Source organism: Sciurus vulgaris, assembly GCF_902686455.1.
Source record: "Sciurus vulgaris genome assembly, chromosome: 7".
Lineage (NCBI taxonomy): Eukaryota > Metazoa > Chordata > Mammalia > Rodentia > Sciuridae > Sciurus > Sciurus vulgaris.
The window spans coordinates 124,367,604-124,385,689 of NC_136467.1; the positions used below are offsets into that span (position 1 = coordinate 124,367,604).

At 45.0% G+C, this 18,086-nt stretch overlaps 1 protein-coding gene across 2 annotated transcripts in view; it reads left to right on the forward strand.

Annotated features, from left to right (window-relative positions):
- The window catches only part of LOC306666044 (H-2 class II histocompatibility antigen, E-S beta chain-like), a 100,645-nt gene that overhangs the window by 19,663 nt on the left and 62,896 nt on the right, over nucleotides 1-18,086 (forward strand). The window contains exons 3-6 of one of the 2 annotated variants that reach the window (XM_079147853.1): nucleotides 2,464-2,745; nucleotides 3,325-3,435; nucleotides 3,892-3,915; nucleotides 4,218-4,578. In XM_079147853.1, coding sequence (XP_079003979.1) covers nucleotides 2,464-2,745; nucleotides 3,325-3,435; nucleotides 3,892-3,915; nucleotides 4,218-4,231 — 431 coding nt within the window. In that variant the 3' untranslated portion in view covers nucleotides 4,232-4,578. Of the gene's footprint in view, nucleotides 1-2,463; nucleotides 2,746-3,324; nucleotides 3,436-3,891; nucleotides 3,916-4,217; nucleotides 4,579-18,086 lie in introns of those variants that run through there. The other variant, XM_079147854.1, reaches the window with a different exon arrangement.

Consider the following 18,086-nt stretch of genomic DNA (forward strand, 5'->3'; position numbering starts at 1 on the left):
AAAGATGGGAGATACGTCTTCCAGGATTATCCAAGATAGCCGTTCTGGATTCCAAATGTGTTGGCAAATGGGGAGCAGCAGCTCGGGTTGTGGACGTGGTCAGCTGGAGGTCCTGGAGGTGGGGTGCAGTTGGTCAGGCAGGGGTCCTGGAGGCGGGGTGCAATTAGTCAGTTTGGATGTAGGTGATAGGGCGCAGTCGGTCTGGGGCTCCTGGCCCCAGTTGATGTGATGTGAGGTCAGTTGATGTGAGGTCTCCGTAGGCAGGAAGTGATTTTTCGACTGAGGGATCCTGGAGACAGGGCTCAGTCAGTCCGGCCAGGGGTCCTACGGGGCCTGGCTGTTGTCTCAAAGTGGCAGCAGCCATGTGTAATCCTGAATATTAAATCTTTGTGTAGTTGTAACGCAATTTTCCCCCTTTTTTTCTTTGTTAGATCTTGTTTCAAATCTGTCAAATACAGTCCTCCCTTGTGTGTTAGCTCTCCCTGTCAGTGACAAAATACCTGCCATAAACAACTTAAAAGGAGGAGAGTTATTTTGTCCCCTGGTCTCAAAGGTTTCATTCCTTTTTCCCTTGGCTAGCTTGTGTTGGGCTTGTGGCTACACAGTTCATCCAGGCAGAAGGACATGGGGGAGGAGGCTACTTACTTCATGGTGCCTACAAATCAAAAGGGGACCAGGGACCCATATCCCAATATCATCTCCAAGGACACCCCTGCCAATGACCTAACTTCCTTCTGCTAGGCCCTACTTCCTAAAGATTCCACTGCCTCCCCGTAGTGCCCAGACTAGTGACAAGGCCTTAGCACATGGCCTTTTGAGGGCATTTAGTACAAATCATAACATCAGGTATGGGGCAGAGGGTAATTTATTTCTAGGATCCCAGTGGATACAGAAATGTGTGAATGTTGAAGTCCTTTGTAAAAAACCTTCTAGGAACTGCTCATAACTTATGCACATCTTCCTGTGTACTTGACAGAATCTCAGGATTACTTGTAATACCAAATGTAAATGCTTGGTGAATAGTTGTAATTCTGTATTGCTTATGGAATAATAACAAGGAAAAAAGTCTCTACAGATAAAGAATGAATACAGTTTTTTCCTGCTGTATTTAGTTATCTGAAGTTAGGTGAATACTAGGATGCAGAAGTTGCTGATATAAAGGGACTATTGTAGTCCAAAAGTTTATATTCTAAAACTTTATTTTCTCTTTCTTTTATTTCTAAGGTTCTCAAACATTTTTTTTTTCACATTTATTTGCCAAATGTTGCTACCACAGTAAGAATTATCTTTTCTCTCTGGGATTCTCACTGTTTTTGAAATGGTTTTATGGGTTATCTGGTATAGAATTCTGAACACTTTGTCAATATATTTTGTTTATATTTTGTTTCCATTTATTACTTTCTATGTTAAGAATTTTCTCATTTTATTTAATGAAATATGCTCCAATATTGTTAGTAATGACTTAGCATCAATATTAAATCAATCCTTTAGTGTTACTGTGAAAATGTTTTGCCTGTCACTTTTACTTAAAAGCATTTGTTGCAGTGGGTGGTGTGAGGTATTGTGCTATGAATGAAGTTCACATGTTATGAAACCCAGACTCTTATCGTGACCACAGATATCAGTTTACAAGGAGGGAAAGTCAGAATAGGATAATTATCCTAATAATAGATATGCATGTTACATAAAGGGAGAGGGATCCTCAGCTGAGTGTAAACATAAGGTCCTTGAAGACAGGACTTTCCTCCCTGCCTTCCCTCTCCTCAGGCCTCTTGCATTTCCTGCATTTCAGCCTTAGAGTACCACCTGTCTGTCCTGCTTCCCAGGGTGGAGCTCCTTCTGACACTGGAAGATGAGGGCTAGCATAGGAGCATTCCCAAGTATCCATCTTCCCTGTGGCTCTTCCCTTGGTCCCAGGCTATCCATACAACTTCGATTCATATTCTCTCAGAGAAATCAGGAAGAATAAATTGGTGAAATACATTGAAGCCTAAGCTACTTTATATATATTTATAGGTGCATGAATCCTCCTATAACACTGAAAGAAAAGTCAGTATTATCCCCCTTATGGTGAGAAAACAGAGGCACAAAAAGAAGTAAGAAACATTCCCAGGATCAACCACTAAGAGGCAGAGCCTGGATTTGAACCAAGAAGATCTACATCCAAAAACCACACTTTCAATTAAGGTTCTGTGTGCTTTGCAAAAAAATTGTGAAAACTTTACCTCAGTAATGAATACTTATTTTCAAGCTTTGAAACAAAGATAGAAAGAAACAAGCAAAATAATTTCCCTCCACATCTCTCAGCTCTAACGTGTCATGCTGTAGGCCTGTGGGGCCCATGGCCAATTATGAGCAGGACTGCCAAACTTGAACCTGGGAACAGAGAGAGGCAGAACTGGAGCCAGCCACGGAGGACACCTCTGCCTTCCTGACTTTTTCTCTCTGCCTTTTCTGCCCTAGTTAAGCCAAAGGTGACTGTGTATCCCACAAAGACGCAGCCTCTACAGCACCGCAACCTCCTGGTCTGCGCTGTAAGTGGCTTCTACCCAGGCCACATTGAAGTCAGGTGGTTCCGGAATGGCCAGGAGGAGGAGGCTGGGGTCGTGTCCACAGGCCTGATCCAGAATGGAGACTGGACCTTCCAGGTCCTGGTGATGCTGGAAACAGTTCCTCAGAGTGGAGAGGTTTACATCTGCCAGGTGGAGCACCCAAGCCTGATGAGTCCTGTCACAGTGGAATGGAGTGAGTGAGAAGCTTCCTGACCTTACCAACTCCTGCCCATCAGGAAAGGGACAGAGTTTACCCTGAGTATCAGATTACCCCTCTCCCTGCCCTGTGTTTTCATGTACTGAGTCATGGGGGTAGTCTTGTGATAGCTTCTAACACCTGTACCCCCTAGGGACCAATGACAAAAGAGAAACTTTCCCTTCTTTGTATCTTCCCATGCTGTCTTGGGGCATGGTCAGCCTGATTGCTCTGCCTCTCTGGTCTGCACCTATGTGTCTAGACTGAATCTCTGGGTTGTTCCTTGCAGGATCTGTGAAGAGAAGCAATGTAAAGGCCTTGCTGACATCCAGGAGTCCGATCTTTCTTTAGCTTCCTCACCCTAGACAAGCTACTTAAGACATTTCATACATCAGGTGTTATTCAGGGCTGTGAGATTTTAATGAATTAAATGCATGAGCAAATTAATTTTCTTGGAATGACCAGTTCTAGTACTTGTAGTTCAGGCTTCTTCCCCAGCCTCAAAGCTCTGAATCTGTGTCTCAATGAAGAAATTTGTGTTTAGGAAAAAATGAAAAATTCTGGCTTCTTCTATAGGGGCACAGTCTGGATCTGCACAAAGCAAGATGCTGAGTGGAGTAGGGGGCTTTGTGCTGGGTCTGCTCTTCCTTGTGCTGGGGATGTTCATCTACTACAGGAATCAGAAGGGTAAGGAGCCTGCTGGAGCTGAGAGTCTGTATAGCTTCCCTGGGAGACGAAATAGGGCCATGGTAAGGTCAGTTCTCATTATGTCAGTGGCGATGTCTGAAGCCTTTCTTTCCTTAGGGGACCTCAGATGGCCTGGAAATTCACAATTCAGTGTCTGTGGTTACTATGTCAAAAGCTAGAGGGTTGTGGCTTATATGGATATGGAAAGGCTAACCAGAGTAGAGATATGCATCAAGGACCTGGAGCAAGTGAAGGAAAAGCTACTTCACATCGCATTTGTGTTGCAGAAGCTTCCTGGCCACCTGCTCTCAGTTTGTGCTCCCCTCTCTGCCTAGGCTGGTGTGGGCTGTGGTGTGGAAGAAATGGAAGGTGGCAGGTTGGAGGCTGGGCATATGATTGTTGGGGTCAGATTTACTTCCAGGTCTTTAAGTATCCATCTCTTCTTCTCTTCCCTAGGACACTCTGGACTTCAGCCAACAGGTGAGGTCCTTTAATCCTCTCTCAGAGACAGATTTGCTTTCCCTACCTCAGAAAGTAGAGGTGTTAAGACCTGAGACAGAAATGCTGAGAAAGATTTTGGATCCAAATTTCTTTTTTAGGCAGCGTGCACTGTACCTTCTTTCCATTTAATGGAAGGCCTGTGCTCTGAAGTCGCTTTGGCTCAGGGAGAATTGATAATTTTGTTTCTTCTTACTGCAATGCTGTGATGGTAGACCCTGAGAGGGGAAAGAAGCCATTAGCAAAGTGGAGACTGAAACACCACTGTCGTCTGCCTTCTGCAGGACTCCTGAGCTGAAGAGCAGGTGACAACACTTCAGGAAGGACCCCTGTCCTGCCTCTGCATGTCATGGAAGGTCCTGCCTGGCTCTCCTTCTTCCACAGAGACAGTGCTTCCTCAGGACCTGGTCACTCCTGGTTCAGTGACTCCACCGAACTGGTCCTCTCTGCTGGCTTCCTGAGACCCTGTGCCTGACCTGGAATCCCCAGTAGAGACAGCAGTCTGACCTTGTCTTCATTCTCTCCTGACCCCATTGTCTTCAAACCTTCCTGCCTCCCATGAGTCTGAAATCACTTTGTGACACATTGCTTTTTTACATGTTTTTTATTTTTTTCAAATAAACATGGGGTGACGAATCCTCTACTTAACAGAATTTCTTGTTTGATTGTGATACTGGGGCTTGACTCCAGGCCACTCTAGCACTGAGCTACATATGTAGCCATTTTATTTTATATTTTTCATACCTGGTCTTACTGAGGAAAGAAACTGCAATTCTCCTGGGTCAGCCTCTCAAGTCACTGGGATTACAGGCATACACCCCTATTCCCAGCTGCTTTATGCACTTTTAAGTGTCAAGAAATAGAAAAGACAAAGGAATGATTACTTCATAGTACAATTATATTTTCATTCATGTATTATATGCATGTTGTTAGGAGCAGTTATGGTTCATTGCTAGCTCCCAGAAAACGCTCCACAGATACAGGTCTCACACAAGGAACTTTTATTTTATGCAGACATTCAAGTCTGCTGGGGGAAAGGGAAGAAAGAGAGAGCATGGCACAACGTTTCTCTTAGACCATAGGAATTTGGGGCCTGAGAGGAACCAATTGTGGAGGAGAATTCTTACAGACTGACTGATGGACCAATGACGTATTAGAACGTAACATGGGAGGCAGGAAAATTAGGGCAGCTAAAAGCCGGAAATTCCTGTAACCAGAGAGGTGGGCAAATGCAGATTGACAGGTGGTGGGGGAAGTCAGATTCCTTACATTCCCCCATTTTCTTTTTTATAAAAAATAAAAAGGGGCGCTTCCCGGCTCCCTGGCAAGCAGGAGGCCCAGGGTTCCAGCCCCGGTACTGACTTGAACAAGCCAGCCATGCTGATCCCTTGGCCACGGTGAACCCTGAGATTGCCCAACAACCAAACAGCTGCTGTTCCAGGTGGCGAGTGAGCCAGGGAAGCTCCGGTGCCTGCAGACGTCACCCTCGCTGCCGCCCAGCCTGCCCTCCAGGCCCCTCAGGCTGCATGGCCCGGTGCCTGGGAGCCCGCCCTTCTCCGGGGGTGCAGGCCCGCTGGCTGCGTGGACCTCAGCCCTTTTCAGTGCTGGGCCTTTAGGCCAGGACTTCACCAGCCCTCCGCTGAGCTCCGCCCCTAACCCCACGCAGAGGGATTCAAAGACGCCCTGAGGACCCGGTGTCCCCTGGTCTCTCGAGCTGGCCACTTGGTGGCGTCTGGTGGCCGTCCGCCTCTGTCACAGCTCCCACCGACCCTTTTCCTCGATGGCTCAGGCCCCCTCCAAGTGCCACGTGCCTTCGCTGCTCACTGAGAGTGGCTTCCTGCTGCCTGGAGCTGGTCTGGAGCTGGTCTGGAACGTGCTGGGTGAGGTGCGCAGCGCGGCCCCCAGGCGAGCCGAGTAGGGTGCGCACAGGGCCACGGGATGGCCAGGCGGCCCTGGAGCCGGGCCGGGCGTGGGGCTGGCCCCGGCTCACCGAGCACCTGTCTCAGCCTCTCTGCCCTTAAGCCCCTAAGCTCAGGAGGAGTGACAGCCGCCCACACGGAGCGGCCAGCCGCAGCAAGGGGGCCCGGGCCTGCCGTCCCCCCCAAGGAACCCAGGCTGGGGCGGCTTCCCAGGGTGACTCAGGACAAGCAAGGCCCGTTGCCAGCCGCCCAGCAGGAAGGCTGCAAGGCTGGCCCCGCGCCTCCTGCCTCCACGTTCTGCAGCCTGGAGATGCGTCTGATCCCTTTGTCCTAAAGGGAAAGGCCGCTGCCTCCTGGCGGCCAGTGGGCCATGGGTCTCAGGCTGGGATGTGAGGATCAGGAGAGCGCTGCTGCCTCTGTGGGCACCAGGACCCCCGGGGCGCAGGCCAGGCCTGGGTCCCCACCACCCCGTAGGCGACTCTGAGAAAGGAAGCCGGCTCTGCCCCACCTGGGCCAGGAAGGCCCCCTCCCTGGGCCCAGGAGCCGTGCCGGTCCCCTGCAGGCGTCCATCCGCCTCAGCCTCAGGAGGAGGCCGACTCCCGAGCAGCACAGAGGGGTCTCGGGAGCTGGGTGCGGGCCGGCGGCAGCGGCTCCCCAGGCCTCTGCTCATCAACTGAGTGAGCAGTGCCCACCCCGGGCATCCTGTCACTCCTCACGCCTCGTCGGCAGCCTCTGCTCCGCAGTCTCCACCCTCGGCAAGGCCACCGCCAACTCGGCAGGTTCACCTGCCTCCGGGCCGCGGTTCCTCAGATCCATATCTCCTTGAGTTACTCCCTGGCTGGGTGGCTTCCCACGGGATGATGTCCAGACCCCAGCCACTCAGCACCTCCCACACGCCAACCGCTCACCAGCCCTCCAGGCTCCCGCCACCTTCCCCCGCTGGGCCAAGGCTTGCGCGGAACCCCCCTCCATCATCCCTGCCCAGGGCGTGGCCCAGCCCCTCTGCTTTGCTGGAGCTGCCTGGCTGCGCTCCGCACCCCCAGGCCGCCCTGTGGCTGGTCGGGCTTTCCTGCCCTCGCCATGCCCGTGATGGCCCTGCCTCTGAAGTTTTATTTCCTGCCCGTGTGCCCCCAGGTGCTTTGAGCACAGGGGCTTCTAGGCGTATTTCCTGCGTCCAGCAGTGTCTGGTGTCTGCTCTGCTGAATCGAAGATGCCTCCTTATGTTTTTGAAAGAAACCATCCCTCCTTCCTCCTTATGAACAGACCCAGAATTTGTTCTAGTTCCAAGATATGATCTAACTGTGTGGCTGAAGCCAAGATGGTTAACCCAGTTTGCCAGCTACCGGCTTGGGAGAGAGAGTGACTCAGTCTGGCATACCCCAAGTCTACAGAGAAAGGTTGGTGAGATTTTGCTCTGTAATGAAAGAAGAGAAACTTTCCCTTCTGCTTCCTGTCTTCCTGATATGAGTCCTCTGAAGAGAGAATGTGATGGTTGGTGCTGCTGCAACTACATTGCAACCATGAGAGAAAGAGAAAGACCTAAAGAATTATAAAAATGCCAACCCAGAGCTCCAAATTTGCTGAGCTGCTGTTCTAACCCTGGCAGTGCCCATCTCACTTGTTGGTAGGAGAGAGAATATGCATCTCCGACGGTTTGACCAGGCATTCTTCAAGGTCTAAGGAGTCCCACAGAGCCTAAAGCACGCTCCGCCGTTATCTCCTTATGGAGTCAGGGCTCGCTGTACAAAGAGAAGGCCGAGGTTTCCCCTCTTCGTCTTCCCAGCCGTGGGTCTCTCCCTGTTCACCTGCCAATCAAACGTGTGGGCTCCTCCCGGACAAGGTCTGGCCAGAACGCAGGGACTAGGAAACCGGAGCCGAGGAACCCAGCCGGAGGCCCCGTCTGCCTCCTCCTGTGGGTCTTAGAGAAGCCCAGCTGCGTCCTCCCACTGTCCCAGGTCCCCGAGCCAGCTGAAAGGAGCCGGCTGCCGCCCCTCCCACAAGGACGGCCAGGGAAGAGCCGCCGGGTCCTGCAAGTGCCCAGGTCCTCACCAGGCAGCAGCCTTGACCTGGGAGGGTGGCAGGGGGTTGCATCTGGTTCTCTGCGACAAGCCCCCCCGGGGGTGGTGCCTTCTCCCTGGCAATCCGTCCTGCAGGGGGCACTGGGCTCTGAAGCAGCACAGCCACTCCGAGTACTGAGTACTGACGTCCAGGTGGCCGCAGGCCAGGTGGAGAGGCAGCCGCACACAGGCTGGCCACCTCTGCCTCGGCATCCGTCCCCCACCGCGTGAAGACCCCCGAGACGGCGCTTTCCATGTGGCCAGTGACACAGACGCTCCTCACAGCCAGCCTCTGTTGCTGGTAGAAGGTGGGGAAGGACAGGAAGAGCTGGTGACATCGGGAGTTCTGAGGACCTGGCCGAGGGCACAGAGAGTAAGAGGCCCCGGGCTCCGTAGCCGCGTTGGACCCATAACAGTGGTGTCTCGTCTCCGGGGCTTTGCCCATCCATCCCTCTGGTCCTGGACAGACTCCCAGGGCAGGCGCTGCAGGTCATTCACATGCTGGAGACGGGGTTCAGGGCCAAGGAAGCAGCTCAGACGCAAAGCTGGAGGCCCTGCCCCTCTGGAGCTGCACCCTGGTCCTCGAAGTCTGGTCCCTGGACCAGCTGCAAAGCATTGCCTGGGAACTTGTGGAAAGAGGTTCTTGGGTCCTGGATCCACTGAGTCAGGAGCTCGGCGGAGGCCCAGGGCTCTCTGGTGACACCAAGTACGGGGACCACTGAGGAGGGAGGCGTGTTGGCCCAGAGGTTTTGAAGACTATAAGGCACGTGTTTGTTAGTGTGAGGTTGGTTGTGGGCTTTTTTTTTTTTTTCCAACCCAGGGGCTTTTGACCAGAGCCACACCCCCAGCCCTTTTTTATATTTTATTTAGACACAGGGTCTTGCTGAGTTTCTTAGTGCCTCCCTAAGTTGCTGAGGCTGGCTTCGAACTCGCAATCCTCCTGCCTCAGCCTCCCAGGCCACTAGGATTGCAGACATGAGCCACCGTTCCCAGCTAGCATAGGGTTTTTGGTGTCCCTAAAGACTTTTGTGAAAGATTATTCAGGGCTACCTTGCTGGCTTTTTAAAAAGTAATCATCTGGTCTGGTGTGTAGCTCAGTGGTAGAGCACATGCTTAGCATGAGTGAAGTCCTGGAATCAATGTCCAGAACAAAAATATTTTAAATTTTAAAATGTTTTCAAATTAAAAATTAATATTCTATTCATTACAAATGCAAATTCAAAACACCATATCCAAAGATTTTATGTTGAATTATGAATATCAGTATTTTGTTTATAAATTGACTCCATTTTACTATCAAAAAAAATAAAAATTAAATAAATAAAAATAAAAAAATCTTGCTATCCAGTTCTTTTTGAAGCCTTCTCTCTCCTTCCTGCCTAGGTGACAGGGGTTGGTTTTGCAGGTGAGATGTAAAAAGTTCATTCTCCTCCCAGGCTTCCAAAGGCAGATGATTTTCATGGACTTCATTTTCTCGATTTGATTGATCCCCTATTTTTGCATTAATAGCCTGTCCCCAGTTCTGACTTCATTTACCCCTCTAATACTAGGAACTCCTTCACTGCTGTAGGGAAAAGGGGTGATGACCAATCTGACTTCTTCGAGCTGGAAGTGGGCAGCGTGGGGCAAGCAGTTTGGAGGTTCCTTTTTAGAAATCGGGTCAATTGAGGGGTTCATGGTAGAAGTCCGGTTGCGGGGAGAGCAGGCTATAAAGGCATCTGGGGATGGGTGCATCTATGGGAGAAGAACAAAAAGACATGAGTACTGAAATGAGATTGATACAATATAAATGCTGCAGGATCTGGAACATGCTAGTGCATATTATAAAGATGACAGAAGTCAATAATTCCTCACCAGGGGGTGGAAGAACTGAGAAGTTGTTCCCATAACAAGGCCTAGCAAAGGATGGAGAGGACAGGTCTTTATTTGGGAGCTTTAACATTGTCTAGGTTATCAGGAATGTGAATACAACATTTAGTAGAGATCTCTATACTTCTGTTACTAGCATAGATTAAGCCTACCTCTGTCTGTAGGCCTTAAACTGACTAAAAACTTCTGACTCTGGCAGTTTCTCTTGATAGTTACTATTATTTTTAAATGCCCAAGAATGGCTATAGTTTGGTTTTAACTGATTTGCTAGGTGTTTAAGATCAAGCTGGTCAAAGTGACCTGTTCCTGTCTGTTAAAGAGTCAGCTGAGTTTCCACAGGGGTCACTCATAGAGAACTTAAGAGCAGCTTCTTAGCTCCATTAGTGCCATTTGGCTAGGCAGGGTCTTCTCGATGACATGGCTTTCCTTGAAAGCATTAGGGATGTCTCCCTTTTTTCCATGACCCTCCTCTGCAGCAGGTGCACTGAGTGGCTTTTCCTCTAGTGGCCTCATCAATCTCCTTGGTCAGGAGGTTGTGTGACCCAGAGTTGCAAAGCTCCTTGGAGAAGTCCTATTGTTCCCTGGGTTCAGGCTGACTGTGAAGGCAAGACCCAAATATAGACTTTTCTTGACCTCTGTATTTAATCTCAATCTCTAAGTTTGATCTTAACCATCAAGCAAGACAGTCTCACCAGTCATAAAGTAAGAGTACTGGGCTTTAACTTCAATGTCTATGACTTTACAGTTATTTACCTCCCTTTTATCTAAATGGGGTTTACATTATCTGTTCTATAGGTGATGGCTTACTATTCTAAGTTAACTTATGATGTTCGTTCTTGAAGCAATACTTCTGCAAAATATTGATCAGGGACTTCCCCAAGCAGCCCAGCCCACTCCGGTGGGAAGCGCTTCTCTAGGCTAGCTTCTCGGGGCAGACCACCCAGTGAGAGCCTCTCGACGCAGAGCCAGCCACAAGTCCCCAAGCCAGGAGAGACCTCCGATACGCAAGCAGCTTCTGGGACCAGGGCTGGGCAGCCAGAGACCTCTCCAGGCAGCCTTTTCCCCCTCCAGCTGCAGGCTTTTTCCATGGGGCGATCCAAGATGTCGGACTAGAGAGTGACTGCATCTCCAGTCGCTCCAGAACCCAGGATTCAAGAAGGGGAGGCATTGAGAGAATCAGACTAAAATAGAACCACGGGGTGAGGCTCCCCTACCCAGTGAAGCTCAGCTGGGTAGCAGGCCCGGATTTGAGTGGCTTATTAGAGTAGGACAGGGCAGATAGAGTCTCCCCCAGGCAGCTCTGTGCACTCTGGCGGTGAGCTACTCCCACAGGGACAGAATCTCCAGCCTCGCAGAGCAGGTCCCCCAGTGAGAGCCTTTCTGCACAGGAGCAGCGCGGCCAGCTCTGGCCCGCCCTGGCCAGGTCCGGCCCGCCCCGCTGCCAGCTCTGGCCCACCCGCAGGTTGCTTCAGTGACCAGCACAGGGCACCAGGGACTTCCCCAAGCAGCCCAGCCACCTCCGGCGGGAGGCGCCTCTCTAGGCTAGCTTCTCAGGGCAAACCACCCAGTGAGAGCCTGTCTACACAGAGCCAGGCACAAGTCCCGAAGCCAGTGGAGACCTCCGACCTGCAAGCAGCCTCTGGGACCAGAGCTGGGCAACAAGAGACCTCTCTAGGTATCTCTCCCTGGAACCAGTAGCAGGCTAGGGGCAGCGTTCTTTGGAAGCACTACATTATCAGGTTAATCCAAGACTTCTGGCTACTGAAGGCTGGTAGGTGATACACTGGAAATCTACAGGGACACTATAAGCCAACAGAAGAAATCTACAATATCACAGAGTCCCACTGACATCTGACCAATATGAGAAAACAAGGGAAGAAAATGTCCGAAACAAACCTAGATACTATATCAATAAAACCTAATGACAGCACAGCAGAAGAAATGTCAGAAAGGGAGTTCAGAATGTACATAATTAAAACAATCAGGGAAGCAAACGAGGAGATGAAAGAACAAATGCAGGCATTAAATGAACGCATCAATCAACAGTTAAAAGAGCAAACAAGGGAAGCAAAAGAACATTTCAATGAAGAGTTAGAGATACTGAAAAAAAAAAAACAAACAAACAAAAATCCTTGAAATGAAGGAAACAATAAACCAAGTTAAAAACTCCATAGAAAGCAGAACCAATAGGATAGAACACCTGGAAGACAGAACCTCAGATATTGAAGACAAAATATTTAATCTTGAAAACAAGGTTGACCAAACAGAGAAGATGGTAAGAAATCATGAACAGAATCTACAAGAATTATGGGATATCATGAAAAGGCCAAATTTAAGAATTATTGGGATTGAGGAAGGCTTAGAGAAACAAACCAAAGGAATGAACAATCTATTCAATGAAATAATATCAGAAAATTTCCCAAATCTGAAGAATGAAATGGAAAACCAAGTACAAGAGGCTTATAGGACTCAAAATATGCAAAATTACACAGACCTACACCAAGGCACATTATTATGAAAATACCTAATATTCAAAATAAAGACAGAATTTTAAAGGCCGCAAGAGAAAAGAATCAAATTACATTCAGGGGGAAACCAATAAGAATATCAGCAGATTTTTCAATCCAGACCCTAAAAGCTAGAAGGGCCTGGAACAACATTTACCAAACACTGAAAGAAAATGAATGCCAACCAAGAATTCTATACCCAGCAAAACTTACTTTCAGATTTGACGATGAGCTGAGATCCTTCCATGATAAACAAAAGCTAAAGGAATTTACAAAAAGAAAGCCAGCATTACAGAACATTCTCAGCAAAATATTCCATGAGAAAGAGATGAAAAACAATGATGTAAATCACCAACGGGAGGAACTAGCCTAAAGGAATAGCCAAATAAAGGAGAAACCAAATCATGTCAAAAAACAAAAATGAGTCCAATGACTAGGAATACAGATCATATCGCAATAATGACCGTGAATGTTAATGGTCTGAACTCATCAATCAAAAGACATAGACTGGCAGATTGGATTAAAAAGAAAAATCCAACAATTTGCTGCCTGCAAGAGACCCATCTCATAGAAAGAGATACCCATAGACTAAAGGTGAAAGGATGGGAAAAAACATACCATGCACACGGACACAGCAAAAAAGCTGGAGTATCCATCCTCATTTCAGATAATGTGGACTTCAAGCCAAAACTAGTCAGAAGGGATAAAGAAGGACATTACATACTGCTTAAGGGAAGCATAAATCAGCAAGACATAACAATCATAAATATCTATGCCCCGAACATTGGCTCATCCATATACGTCAAACAAATCCTTCTCAATTCCAGAAATCAAATAGACCACAACACAATAATACTAGGTGATTTTAACACACCTCTCTCACCACTGGATAGATCGTCCAAACAAAAATTGAACAATGAAACCATAGATCTCAATAACACAATCAACAATTTAGACTTAACTGACTTATATAGAATATACCATCCAACAAAGAATGAATACACTTTCTTCTCAGCAGCATATGGATCCTTCTCTAAAATAGACCACGTTTTATGCCACAAAGCTACTGTTAGCAAATACAAGAAGATAGAGATACTACCTTGTACTCTATCAGATCATAATGAATTGAAATTAGAAATAAATGACCGAATAAAAAACAGAAACTTCTCCAATACTTGGAGATTAAATAATACGCTATTATATGATGAATGGATAACAGAAGACATCAGGAGGGAAAATAAAAAATTCTTAGAAGTAAATGAGAACAAAGACACATCATACCAAAATCTCTGAGACACTATGAAAGCAATACTTAGAGGAAGATTTATTTCTGGGGCGCATTCAACAAAAGAAGTAGAAATCAACAAATAAATGACTTAACATTATAGCTCAAAGCCCTAGAAAAAGAGCAGACCAACACCAAAAGTAGTAGAAGACAGGAAATAGTTAAAATTACAGCTGAAATCAACAAAATTGAAACAAAAGAAACAATCGGGAAAATTAACAAAATAAATAGTTGGTTCTTTGAAAAAATAAACAAAATTGATAAACCCTTAGCCACGCTAACAAAGAGAAAGAGGGAGAAAACTCAAATTACTAAAATTCAGAATGAACAAGGAAATATCACAACAGACACGAGTGAAATACAAAACATAATTACAAGCTATTTTGAAAATCTATCCTCCAACAAAACAGAAAACCTCGAAGACATCAACAAGTTTCTAAAGACATATGAATTATCTAAACTGAATGAGGAGGACATACACAACTTAAATAAATCAATTCAAGCAATGAAATAGAAGAGGTCATCAAAAGCCTACCAACAAAAAAAAGTCTGGGACCAGATGGGTTCTCAGCCGAGTTCTACAAAACCTTTAAAAGAAGAGCTCATTCCAATACTCCTCAAAGTATTCCATAAAATAGAAGAGGAGGGAACCCTCCCAAACTCATTCTATGAAGCCAATATTACCCTGATACCTAAACCAGACAGAGATACTTCGAGGAAAGAAAATTTCAGACCAATATCCTTAATGAACATCGACACAAAAATTCTCAATAAAATTTTAGCAAATGACATACAAAAATATATTAAAAAGATAGTGCACCACGATCAAGTGGGTTTTATCCCAGGAATGCAAGGTTGGTTCAACATCCGGAAATCAATAAAGGTCATTCACCATATCAACAGACTAAAAGTTAAGAATCACATGATTATTTCAATAGATGCAGAAAAAGCATTCGATAAAATACAGCATCCCTTCATGCTCAAATCACTAGAAAAAATTGGGGTAGTGGGATCATTCCTTAACATTGTGAAGGCCATCTATGCTAAGCCCAAGGCCAATATCATTCTAAATGGTGAAAAACTGAAAGCATTCCCCCTAAAAACTGGAACAAGGCAGGGATGCCCTCTTTCATCACTTCTATTCAACATTGTTCTTGAGACTCTAGCCAGAGCAATTAGACAAACCAAAGAAATTAAAGGGATACGAATTAGAAAAGAGGAACTTAAACTATCCCTGTTCGCGGATGACATAATTATATATTTAGAGGAACCTGGAAATTCCACCAGAAAACTCTTAGAACTCATATGTGAATTCAGTAAAGTAGCAGGTTACAAGATCAATGCTCATAATCCAATGCATTTCTATACGTAAGTGATGAATCTTCAGAAAGAGAAATTAGGAAAACTACCCCATTCACAATAGCATCAAAAAAAATAAAATACTTGGGAATCAATCTCACAAAAGAGGTGAAAGACCTCTATAATGAGAACTACAGAACACTAAAAAAGAAATTAAAGAAAACCTTAGAAGATGGAAAGATCTCCCATGTTCTTGGATAGGAAGAATTAATATTGTCAAAATTGCTATACTACTAAAAGTGGTATATAGATTCAATGCAATTCCAATTAAAATCCCAATGATGTACCTTACAGAAATAGAGCAAGCAATTATGAAATTCATCTGGAAGAATAAGAAACCTAGAATAGCTAAAGCAGTCCTCAGTAGAAAGAGCGAAGCAGGGGGTATCGCAATACCGGAACTTCAACTCTATTACAAAGCAATAGTAACAAAAACGGCATGGTATTGGTACCAAAATAGACAGGTAGATCAATGGTACAGAATAGAGGACACGGACACAAACCCAAATAAATACAATTTTCTCATACTAGACAAAGGGGCCAAAAATATGCAATGGAGAAAAGATAACCTCTTCAACAAATGGTGCTGGGAAAACTGGAAAACCATATGCAACAGAATGAAATTAAACCCCTATCTCTCACCCTGCACAAAACTCAACTCACAATGGATCAAGGACCTCAGAATCAGACCAGAGACCCTGCATCTTATAGAAGAAAAAGTAGGTCCAAACCTCCAACTTGTTGGCTTAGGATCAGACTTCCTTAACAGGACTCCCATAGCACAAGAAATAAAAGCAAGAATCAACAACTGGGATAGATTCAAACTAAAAAGCTTTCTCTCAGCAAAGGAAACTATCAGTAATGTGAAGAGAGAGTCTACAGAGTGGGAGAATATTTTGCCACTCATACTTCAGATAGAGCGCTAATATCCCGAATCTATAAAGAACTCAAAAAACTCTACACCAAGAATACAAATAATCCAATAAACAAATGGGCTAAGGAAATGAACAGACACTTCACAGAAGAAGATCTACAAGCAATCAACAGATATATGAAAAAATGTTCAACATCTCTAGTAATAAGAGAAATGCAAATCAAAACTACCCTATGATTTCATCTCACCCCAATTAGAATGGCGATTATCAAGAACATAAGCAACAACAGGTGTTGGCGAGGATGTGGGGAAAAAGGTACACTCATACATTGCTGGTGGGTTTGCAAATTAATGCAGCCACTCTGGAAAGCAGTATGGAGATTCCTGAGAAAGCTTGGAATGGAACCCCCATTTGACCAGCTATCCCACTCCTTAGCCTATACCCAAAGGACTTAAAATCAGCATACTACAGAGATACAGCCACATCAATGTTCATAGCTGCTCAATTCACTATAGCCAGATTGTGGAACCAACCTAGATGCCCTTCAGTTGATGAATGGATAAAGAAACTGTGGCATATATATGCAATGGAATATTACTCTGCCATGAGGAATGACAAAATTATGGCATTTGTAGGCAAATGGATGAAATTGGAGGATATCATGCTAAGTGAGATAAGCCAATCTCAAAAAACTAAAGGACGAATGATCTCGCTGATAAGCGGATGAGGACATATGGGGGGGTAGGAGAGGTTAGTGTTAAGGTTAGGGTTAGGTTTAGGGTTAGGGATAAGGAGGGTGGTAAGAATGGAGGAAGAAAGTATTGTATAGAGGGAAAAGAGGGGTGGGAGGGGAGGGGGGAAGGGAGAAAATAACAGAATGAATCAAACAACATTGCCCTATGTAAATTTATGATTTTTAATTAAAATAAAAAAAATATTGATCAGGCAACAATTAGAGTTTATAAGGAAAATACAAAATGGAGTCATCAACAGTAAAACATTCAGTTTGTGCAATAGCTATTTTGAATTTTGGCTGAGTTCCCATTTGAGATCAGTAATCTTTACAACAAACATTAAACTTTTGAACACAACTTTAAATGAGTTAAAGTCAGGCTTACTTTGGAGCCATTGTAATGTGTAGCAGGGTGGTGAGGCAGAGCCTTATCTCAGGTAAGGTGGGGCTTTTCAGTGAGGGGCAAAGGAGTATATAAAAACAGATTTTAAAGATTAACTCTGTTTTCTGATGGAAATGTGGCTCTAAAGAGTTATGTCAGCAATCTTTATATGTGTATAATGTTAGGTTATATATACCCTATTGGTGACAGGTCCTATAATAGAACATTAAATGATAGGTTTACCATTACAGACAAGTTTAATTTGGAGAACAGCAGCTTGATAAATTTTCTGCTTTAAAGGCTTGTATACCTGGAAAATATGAACACATTTAATATGGAAGGAATGTTTTTAAGTATGTTACTCCATGGAATAGCTTTATAAATTAATCAGATGTCTCTAACAAACACATTTGAGTAATCCCATACATGTCAACTCCAATTCACTCATTGTAGAAAAACCAAAATATCAGACAAGTGTACCAACAGTATTTGCCGTCTCTTTCCTGTTGAAGAAAATTCCTAGAAAAATTGATGTTACACATTTTATAAACATTAATATTTTATTAGTGTAACCACCTAGAGACTTGTGAGTTAATTCTATTAGTTTACCCAATTTAAATTGAACCTCATTAAATCACGTGAATTAAAAACATTTGGATCCGTTTTTAAAATTTTAATTTTTATGCTCGCTTATATTTAACACAAAAACAAAGGCCTTATAATATTTATTTCCATTGCAATGTAATGGATGTTCAAAAATAACTCTAGAGTTGGATAAAAAGAACTGATCAAAAATTATTAACCTAGGTCTGTAGGATCAAAAATATGAGCTCAAAAATACAGCATTTAAGAAAAACAAAAGTCCTGGAAGAAAAATGATAATGGTTATTAATTAAAGCATGAAAAAATGAGAAGGAGAGAAAAGTTGAAAGGGAGAAAAGTATTCTGAGTTGTAGCCCAGGAGAAATTTAAAATGGACACTTTTACACTTTTTTTTTCTTGGGTTTCCTACTGCGCCTTTCTTCATTTACATTTCAACGTAACCCTTGACTGAGATCTGAATCTGAAAGGGGCTAATATGTTCTAGCAGAAACTTGATGCTTAGGTCCTTTTAATTTCTTGAGCCTGCAGGGAGAGCTAAGAGAGAAAGAAAAGATTTGAAAATAA